We start from the raw sequence: 10,336 nt of genomic DNA, 5'->3' as shown, positions 1-10,336 counted from the left end.
GCTCCCCCGGTGGACTATGTGATCAATGGTCGGCACTACAACAAAGGATACTACCTTGCAGACGGTATCTATCCAAAGTGGGCAACATTTGTGAAGACTATCTCCAACCCTAGCACCCCCAAACTTTGCGAGTTTGTCAAGAAACAAGAAGCTTGCCGAAAAGACGTCGAGCGTGCATTTGGTGTCCTCCAGCAGAGATTTGCTGTCGTCCGGTTCCCCGCTATGACTTGGTCGAAAGATCAGATGTGGGAGGTGATGAACTGCTGTGTGTGCCTACACAATATGATTATTGAAAATGAGCGAAAGCATCCGGTTCCTCTGGCTGAGCAAGAAGTACCATATGAGAGAGAGGGTCCTCTTGCACAGCCTAATCACCAGGTGCCTCCATCATGGGCCGCCTTCTTTGCTATGCGCCAGGAGATTCGAGACTCTACAATGCATCAGCTGCTGCAAGATGATCTGGTGGAGCACATATGGAGGCTCCGAGGCAACGCCAACGCCGACGCCAACTAGTCTGTCTTAATTTGTTTGAAAAATTGTGAAATTGTGTGCTTCATTTGTTTCAGCACTTGTTAAACATTGTACTGATTATCGCCGAATTTGTTTCAGCAATTTTCGTACTTTTGGTCGCCGAACTTGTTAAATTTTATGTTAAATTTGTTTGAAATATGTCAAATGGTCGAGGTTGGGGGTTTCTTGCCGGGGGGACGGCTGGAACTTCGGCGCTCCCCACGCCAAATCTTCCTCCAATCCGGACGAAAATTTCGCCGGATTTGGGCGTGGGGAGCGCCAACGAGTGGGGATGCTCTTATCTACCAAGAAGGAACCTTCCTTTTCTTTTCTTTGTCAACCATGAACCATATTCATTCCTAGGCGATTAGTTTTGTTCGCTTGTGTTTTGCTTTACCCCCATTGTTTTCCTTTGGATATTGCTTGTGTTAGGGGATTGGGGCACCGCTGCAACACAAAGTAGAAGCAGGAAGTCTAAATTGAGATTTACTTTCATAATTTAGCTCCCAAAATATATGTCTTTCCCTCTCTCGCACTCATGTCCCCGGGCTCTAGATTGTGAATGAGGTAACAAAAACAAGTACCACCCCACTTGATGCTCGCCTCCTCGCCAGACAATACGCCGATGCTCATAATTAAAAATACCAATTGATTTACACTTTATTAGTTGTCTCCCAACTCACAAGTACCAAGTTCTGTCTTTGGAAGCAAGCATCGCGAACAGATTAATGGCATTCTCTTTAGCTGGTTGATGCATGCTCAAGGCAGGGGGACAGGATTATTTGCGGATGGAGAAAGGAACAATATAAAGTTATGCGATGCATATTACATATATACGAGGAGTTGGAGAGACTACCTGAGAAAGGAGGCGATTCATGCATGTGTAATCATCGGTTACTAATTTACTACCGGTGGTAGCATTGCCGAAGTAAGAGAACCCTTAAACAACACTTGCCAATGTCAGAAAACACATGCAAACTACACTATTTGTAGCTAGTCAGTCTACTGAGTATTGATACTGACAGTTTGGCACTCACCTTTTGGAGAGTTAGTTACTTCTGGTGTTTCCTAAGATGATCCCAATGGCACTAACAGATATATTTTTCTAGGGCAGCCTCGAACAGTCTCCACAGACATTCTTCCAGGCATTTTTCTGAACTGGATTCTCAAGCTCAATTTCTCAAAACCAGATCAACCACTGGGTGATCTAAATCATAAAATTCCCGACAGCGGCCATCAGATGCATCTGAGGGTGCTACACTGGAAACGGATAAATCTCTGTACGGTGGCACTCACCTGACAGCAGCCATGATGCTCATCGCAGGCTAATTGGTCCCTGATCTGAGCAAAGGCAACGCGAAAACTTCGCTTCTTTCCACGACGTGCTTTTCCCCTGCGTAGCCCACTCCTTTTCGCTCTCCTTTTGGCTCGGCCCTGGCTATATGCTAGCACTTTGAATCATTTTCCCTGCTCTAGCACGAGATAACACTGGTCTTTATTAGGAGGATCATGTGGGCTAGCTGCGGTGCATGGGAGTGGGGTGCCACTGGCCATGATCCTAGGATTATTTTCTCTAGTGCTACCAATCTCGCAGCCTTCCCTCAAACTGTTGGAGCCTCCATCATCTACCCCCACGCTCATTTCTATATGAGAGCTGTGGCAGCCTTTCCCTCTTTTTGTTGCTCTAAACATTTCATTTGGGTTTTCTCCTCTCGCGAGTCGCGCCACATTGCCACCACCACCACCGGATCTGCTTAGGAGATCTCACTTTTGATTCAGTGGCAGGCCTCCCTTTAAGTAGAGGCTGCAGGCAGGGTAGCTCTCATTCTTGTAGGTTCCCCCGCTCCTGGAACTCCGCGATCAACACACCAAGCCTCCATAGCCCTATCAGCAGAGACGGAGCAAGGCACTGAAGGTATATAGGTAGCTCTCTTTTGCCTGCAACTGCAATGTACATGGTTCTGAATGAGTTGCTTGCATAGTGTTTCTTCAGTCCTCCTGTTATTTGTCCTCCTTTTGGCACCAGCTTTCTTGGTTGAGCACAAGGAATAGAAGTGGTACCAGTTCCTCTTGGCATTGTTTTCCTCCTTTCTTGCCTGAACTGCAGTGGATTCTCCAGTAAATGTGCTAACGAGGGCCATGTCTTTGCAGGGGTTGCGAAAGGGGACCAAAAAAGCAGGCAGATATGAGCGAATCCTGGCAGAGGTCGAGGCCATGGCCAAGGGACTCTGCGATGACGCCGTCCGAGCCGGATGCAGCCGCGGACGCGAGGGCCGGCGAGGCGTCGACGCTGAGGGACTTCGGCACGTCGATGGACGCCATCTCGTTCGGGTTCGCGGCCACGGCCATCCTCATCTCCATCTTCCTCCTCATGGCCATCTTCGAGCACCTCATCAAGCCCCAGGCCTTCCCGGCGTCGCACAGCTCACCCGGTCACCGCCGCCGTAACCATCGCTCTCCCGGCAAACTACAGAGCCCGCCCATGGTAAGATATCCTCATCTGACTACGCGACAGCTCACACCTCCAGAATTTGACACGGAATGCGTGCGTGTTGCTAGATGAGCTAACTGAGCAGTTGGTTTTGGCATGTTTCAGGTAGAGACGGTGATGCAAACAGTGGACCTGTCGGTGCTGATGCCGGGGCAGCGGTACCCGACGTACCTGGCGCAGCCGGCGCCGCTGCCTCGGCCGCCGTCGTGTCCAAGGGAGGGGGTGCATTGGCCGCCGCACGACCACCACGCCTCCTACATGCCACCCTGAAGAGTCGACATTCCATCCGATCCGAGGAGCACATCTTAGAACATGTTGTACAGCGGAGAGATTGTAAAATGCAGCAGAAATGAGCAGAGTTCCGTACCATCCCTGCACTGAGTGTAAAATCTCGCGTGTAATTTGGGCCCAACCTTAGACCCGTTGTTCCTTTAGGCCTGCGTGAACCGTTGCCTTAGCAAACTCGTACCGTTTAGTTGGGCCTTGAATTGCGACCTACATAACCATTTATGATCCATTCATTGCAAAAGCCCGCGAGCACGGGCCATAGGTAGCCCAGAATTTTTGAAAATTCTGAAACTTGTTTCAAAGATTCAAAAAAAATATCTGCCCGTAGTCAACGTACAAGAGCGTATAGATTTTAAATGCGAACTAACTTGTATTCTAGGCTGAGAAAAATATCAAATTTGACAAATTGTAGAAGTTTCAAAATTTGCACTCTTCACCACACTTAGATCTGCACTTTGGTCTTTTGTCCCTTGCCTAAAATATAAGGTATTTTACATTTAAAAAATGCATTAGTACAGTACGACAATGACTCTATATGGCTTTAAAAAAAATAGAAACGCTCAAAATTTTAATATCGTTCGAACAACGGGTCAACGTTCTTGTAGCATCCAAACTTGCCAGGTTAATGGTAGTAACCCAGCTGCTTCAACTAGTTATCCCCCACCCCCTAGGATTTGATTGTATACCGTGAAGATTGTGCCACCCTCTGGCATGAAATCCTCCCACAAATCTGTGTGTATCATTAAGCGACCTCAATAACATGACTAAGTCTGGCAAGGAGATGGTTATTACCATTTGGGAGAGGAGGCAATGGTTGTGTCACGGAGATTGGTAGAATCTATATGGAGGCCTTGATTCTACATGCTCAAAAACAATGAACTAGTTTCAACTAGGTTGAGATGAATGTGGCTCACAAGTGCCTATGGTGGGGAACCTTCTTGAATAAGCACCAATACCGAGTGCAATATTTCAAAACTTATACGTGGTGTTTTATTTTATTTTCTTGATGTGGTTTGCTAAGTCGCTAACTCCTCTAGTATCTTTGGTACAGATTTTTAATATGATTTTGCGTGTAAGATGAGAAAACACACAAATTGACTTGTCCAATTGAAGACGAAAGTAGAATCCTTCGTACATGCCCACCTCAAAAAATCGATCGCCTGCTCACAAAGAGGTGTTATCTAAACTCTGAGACCAAGGTTCTACAGTGTGAACCACCGAAGTAGGCCCATATGTTTCCACACCAAAAAAAGGCCCCAAAATTTAAGTCATGCCAGAATCTCAATATAACGCTTCACTTGCTAAAAGGAACATATAGAAGATCGATCAAGAGATCGTTCTCATTGGGGATTTACATGATCTATGTTTAGAGTCATGTTAGAATAATTCTGAGCTTAAATGTTACATCTTCTACCATCCATTGTATTAAACATATCTTCAAGTGCCACACAATGACAACAACTTCATCCACCTTCTCCACTTATGTTTACCTGTTAAGGATAGAGCTGCCACCTACAACTTATTGTTAGACAAGTTCAAATCCAAACTCGGTACATGCAAATTAGACAAGCCCTCTCATGTCGCATGACTTGAATAATAAAAAAATGTGTTTGTCCCTTCCTATTACATGTCCAATATTCTGTTCACCAACAACTTCATTGATAAACTAACATTTATTATCTAGAACTTCCGATGGACTGGTGTTAGAGAGGAAACAAATTCAAGAATCCTCTGTTTAAGGACTTCAAAGGACATGTGTACTCCAAAAATGCGGGAGGGATAGACATCTACCATTAAGCCATGAATCAAGAACTAATCCTCATGGTTTCTTGGAAAATTGTTGACCAACCAAATTGTATCCTCCGCACAAAATCCAGATATTTTCCCAATTCATCTCCTTGGCTCACAAAGCCAAATGTTAAAATCGGTCTTTTGGTCCTCGATTATCAAAATCCTTCATATTCTCAGGAGCACTCCTACCAAGTCACTGAAGGCCGCATTTCAATCAGGAGCACCCCTCGGTGCCAAGATTGTACTCACATCCGTGACACTCTCATTACCCAGTTCGATAGACTTTGTTTACCCATCCCATGTGACAGATCTATGGAACAACATGATTGGAATTACCAACTTATCGAAGTGCTCTACTAGTTGTCAATGGCAACTACAATCAAGCAGACAACAATCAATCACCTATCGAATAAATATATTCTCCGCTAGAAGTTAACGGTGTCACGTAAATGTAACACAAAAGGTGCATATCGTGCATGTCTTGAAAATTTACACGAGCTGGAGCGCCAAGGCCAGGGTAGGTTCAACCTGCTACTATTTAGCTATTAGGCTGGATTTGATAGAACAAGCAAAGAACCTGATGAGTGCAAAATTTTCGATGGAGATTTCTTAGGAGAGATGTGTCAACATTAACTAGGCTAGGTAGATTCTGTTCATATTTGCAAACTATGTGCTAGACGTATCATCGAAGAATATGGCATCTATTTATTCTTTACATGTGCATTCTCTACAACAACTTATTTCACTGCACCTTGGTTTATCTGTTCAAAAAATCTTGGAGCTAGTTGCAACCGAGTCTCACAAATCATTATGAACCTGTTAAGCATGAATCACCCCCACCCTTATGCGCCAAATATTTTGTCTTCAATGTTGTGTATTTGGAAATCTCGAAATGACCACCTATTTGGCAGGAAACCAGGAGCGTCGTACGCCCGTACCAGTTACATCGGGAAAATATCTAGTGATACCACACCTTAAATGATACCATGATACCACTCTTCAAAATTTGAATTGTAAGTGTCAAAAAATTCGAAAACAAATTTGTGGCTGTTCACAAGATGTGTGTTTACATTCTACATAATTTTCAAATCCAGATTCAAAATACAGAAACAGAAACAAAAAAAGACAATTACTATGTGAATAGTGCCATTTTGTGCTTTTGTCTTTATGTGACACTATTCATGTTGGATTTCTCTTTTTTGTTTCTCTATGGATGTTTCGAATTTGGTTATACAAATTACAGGACATGCAAACATACATCTTGTGAACATGTAAAATTGTGTTTCTGAATTTTTTGGCACTTAGAATTCAAATTTGGAAGGATGGTATCATGGTATCAAATAAGGTGTGGTATCACTAAATATGTTCTCCAGTTACATCATATGGCACAAGCGATCAGAAGTAACATGGAGATGGTAGACGGCATCCACATTCCTTCTTTGTAGGATCAGAAGCAGACCGAGGTGTCTTCCTCGCAGGTTTGGGATGGTGCTCACCGGCAACCTGACATCATCCTTCCAAATCATGGCGCGATAGGAAGAACGAACATGCTGATCCAGGGAGCAAGATCTTCTCCAACGCGACCTCGAAGAGGAAGATGTGTTTGGGCCTTTCTTCGGTTGCTCTAATTCAGCTTATAGAACAATTCTTGTCCTCTCTTTCCAACGGTTCAACGGATGCAATTTGCAATCACAGAACCTTGTAATTCATGCTGTAAATTGCGTCTGAGGTGAATAAATTTTGGCGACACCTTGCATTGTTATTAGAAAGAAAAGAAAAAAAGAAACAAGCGACAAGGTTTACTGCAGGGCTTGCTCACCCAGATAGGTACGTACGCCTGAAATCGCGGCTGATAAGACAGGGCTAGGTTGGCGACACATCATGTCAAGGCTCCATGCGCATCCGGATTTCGCTGGGGGTGCTGGTCAAAATGGACGCTCCTGCGGGGCCCAAACCCCAATGACTGAACAGGAACGGCTCATGATTTCGCCCCAAACCCAACACCGCGACAAGGCCGGAGCGGCTGATCTCACAGCACACCACGCGCTCCATTCTCACTCCACTGCCGCTGCTGACGAGCACCGCCCACCGCCCACTCCACAACTCCGCGCACGGCTACAAATTCAGAAGAACCTGAAAACCTCCACGCCAACGACCCCACGTCCATTTCTGCATACCACTACACGCTACTACCACCAGCAGTGTAGGGAGAGATGAGCGGCTACAGCAACCTCGTCTCCTCCCCTCCGGCGCCCAGCGTCGAGCTTCCGGTCCCGGCCCCGGCCCCGACCGGCACGGCGGCGGAGGAAGGCAAGTGGGAGGGGGTGGCGGTCGGGGCGGCGACCATGGTCAGGAACCTCTCCTCCGCCTCCCAGAGGTTCGCGGCCGTGGAGCGGAGCAAGTCCACCAACGGCCACCGCGGCGGCGGCGGCGGCTTCCAGGCCGCGGTCAGGAGGGCCTTCTCCATGAGGCGGCAGCCGGCGTCCAGCCTCTCGGACGGGTACTGGAGGATCCACGACGGCCTGGACGACTGCGACGACGACGAGGGGGCCGAGGCGCTCGAGGAGGTCGTCGTCGACGAGCACAAGAAGGGGGCGGAGCCTGCCCAGGTGCAGGGAGACGCGGCGAGCCACAAGGAGATCGACGAGCGGACGCCGAAGAAGAAGAGGGGTACTGGCATCTTCAGGGCGTGCAAGAAGCTTCTTGGATTCAAGCGTGTTTAGTTTACACCTTTGTTACACCATCCATCTTCTTCCATCGAAAGAGAAATGCATGTTCAGAGATGTCTTTGCTGCGCGACTCGGTTCAGAGATTCATCCTCGTTCTTGCTCTGCTCTCCCTTTTGGATCTTGGTTTTGTCTTCTTGTTCATCGATCCGAGTAAACAAGGGCCTGGTTCCGTTGACTTGAACATGGGCGCTGTGGTGTTGCTGCGTTTGCGCGTCACATGAGCTAGATCTTGATGACTTCGACTGGACTTCGGGGGCATGTGGGCCGGCGGGTCGTGCATCATGCATTGATTCATGGCAACAGAGTCAAACGAAGAGCACCTTGGCCGGCCTGCGCCACACATTTGTGGCCATGGATCCGACGCAAACTTCGTGAGATCGATCTTCGTCTTAATGTGCAGTGATCAAAATTGAAGTATGATGTCGATATATGTGGAAGAAAAAAAATGGAAATATGTTAGACTTGCACCTGAAAAGGATGTTTGCGTTGGCCTCTTACCAGAAATAATGTCAACGTTGGCCTTTGTTTGAAATCCACATGAGTAATTTCTTGCGCAAGCAGCATGGATCCCGTCCAAGTTGATCGAGACAAAGTGTAGGTTTTGGAGCATTTCTTGACTTAGTTAACCATATGATTGAAACTTGTGTTCGCTGTCCTTCGTTTACACTTCTTTTTCTCGAAAAGGCAAGGCACCAACCAATCCTTTGCAAGACCATCTTTAGGGCATCTCCAGACCGTTTGCGTCCGCTTTGGTCGTAAATGCGTCTGGCACCCTCTCCAGCGGCACAACGCAAAGTGACCGGGCCGTCCGCGGAGACGCAAACCTGGCCCAAATATGCGCCAGGTTTGCGTCTCGGCGGACGCCAAACGTGACGCGCAAAGTGTCCGCTGCGGTCTCACCGGGCCGCTCGCAACAGCTCGCATGGAGGGCATCGCTTCGCGACCATCGCTTCGCGGTCAGCGCTTCGCGTCGCGCCGCAGCCTTCGCCATGAATGCCGCAGCCTTCCTATTCTCGCGCGTGCACCGGCGGGCGGCGGGCTGGGCTTCGCGGCGCCTTCAATGGCATCGCATCCCGTGCGCGGCCGCCCTTAAAAGTCCGGCGGCCGCGTTGCTCCTTCGCCCACAGCCTCCACTCGCACCACAACCGCGCTGCGCCATGGGGAAGAAGAACGACTTCGAGGCCTCCGGCGCGGCAAGAAGAAGGTGCCGCTCCCGTCACGGTGGGGAGGCTCATGCACGACAAATGGGTGCCGTGCGACGCCCAGTCCGCGTGGTGCCTGGCGGTGGTGGCTCACCGCCGCCGGGTGCCCATCCCTCCGCATACTGCGCGCGAGCCTGAGCGGACCAAGGAGATCCGGCGCAGGAGGCGATATCTGCCGGCGGACCTCCTCGCCGATCCGGCGTACGCCATCGACTCGGAGAGTTGGCGTACGTACCTGTCCACGGAGACGGACAGCAGACGAAGTGCTGGCTTCATGGGCGACAGGGATTATCCCTTCGGCCCTGCACCGGCGGCTCGTCGTCAGCAGGCGCCGACGCATCGTCAGCAGGCGCCGACGCGACGTGAGCAGCCGCAGCACAACGACGAGGACGACGACGACGGAGCCTACGCCGTGTACGACGATGACGACTACATCGAGGCGCTGCGTACCATAGCGAGGAGGTGAAGGACGACAGCGAGGACTACGTCGGCCTCGTCTTCCACGAATGGCAGCAGGCCATGGCGGAGGGCCGGAACTTCGAGTTCCCCGACAACATGACTGACGACGAGATGGCCAAGCTCGGCCTCCTCGTCTCCGAGTACGATGCGCCTGTGCAGCCGCCGTTGCCCCGCTACGCCACCGCTGTCATGCCGCCGGGCCTGTCCGCGGATGAAGCCCTTCGACAGGCGCTCCTGGACTCGGCGGCGCCTCCTCCACCGCCGCCACAGCCTTGGGCGCCTCCCCCCATCGCCGCCACGGCCTTATGGCTGGGCTCCTCATCCGCCGCCACAGCCGCAGCCCTGGGCGCCTCCACCGCCGCCTCAGCCGCAGCCTCCTCAACCTCGAGCACCGCGATCGCGCCCGGCGTACGCTCCCCCGGATGGCTACTGGCCGTGGGACGTACCGGAGGTCATCTTGCTCGACAGCGACGAGGAGCAGCACGGCCACGATGCGCAGCAGTAGGCGTTTTAGGTTTTTTTTTATGTTTTCACGTATGTAAGTTATGTTTCAGTTTTTGTAAATTATGTTTCGGTTCAAAAAAATGATTCGTCCTAAAAAAAATACGTCGTGCCGCTGGAGCCACCCCCGACGCAAACGGACGCGCGGTCGTTTTCGACCAAAAGGACCGACGCAAACGGACGTGCGCGGACGCTAAAATGCGTCGCGCCGCTGGAGATGCCCTTACTAAAAGAAAATTACACACATATCCTTGGGAGATCAACACCGTCTTCTTCCTTCACTCCATGGTGGCATATCATGAACGAAGCTTCGATGTTGTCTTTGGACCTCCCACATCAGAGCCAAAAAAAAACATTGTTAACAC

General features: G+C 49.6%; 2 protein-coding genes across 4 annotated transcripts; both read left to right on the top strand.

The window, feature by feature from the left end:
- Positions 1–2,040: 2,040 nt before the first annotated feature.
- On the top strand, positions 2,041–3,522 carry LOC127345210 (uncharacterized). 3 transcript variants are annotated; one of them, XM_071826998.1, is made up of 4 exons: positions 2,041–2,425; positions 2,493–2,567; positions 2,662–2,995; positions 3,107–3,522. In XM_071826998.1, exons 3-4 carry the CDS (start codon positions 2,696–2,698, stop codon positions 3,269–3,271), a joined length of 465 nt encoding a protein of 154 aa, XP_071683099.1. In that variant the 5' UTR covers positions 2,041–2,425; positions 2,493–2,567; positions 2,662–2,695; the 3' UTR covers positions 3,272–3,522. The 3 variants fall into 3 exon arrangements, with proteins under 3 accessions (XP_071683099.1, XP_051227613.1, XP_051227611.1); XM_051371653.2 differs by lacking the exon at positions 2,493–2,567; XM_051371651.2 differs by lacking the exon at positions 2,493–2,567 and having other exon boundaries at positions 2,041–2,433.
- Positions 3,523–7,117: 3,595 nt separating this feature from the next.
- On the top strand, positions 7,118–7,990 carry LOC127345211 (uncharacterized). The gene has a single exon (XM_051371655.2). The coding sequence runs from the start codon at positions 7,294–7,296 to the stop codon at positions 7,801–7,803; it is 510 nt and encodes a 169-aa protein (XP_051227615.1). The 5' UTR covers positions 7,118–7,293; the 3' UTR covers positions 7,804–7,990.
- Positions 7,991–10,336: the final 2,346 nt, after the last annotated feature.

This window comes from Lolium perenne, chromosome 3 (assembly GCF_019359855.2).
Source record: "Lolium perenne isolate Kyuss_39 chromosome 3, Kyuss_2.0, whole genome shotgun sequence".
Taxonomy (NCBI): Eukaryota; Viridiplantae; Streptophyta; class Magnoliopsida; order Poales; family Poaceae; genus Lolium; species Lolium perenne.
This window is presented reverse-complemented; position numbering and strand designations above follow the sequence as displayed.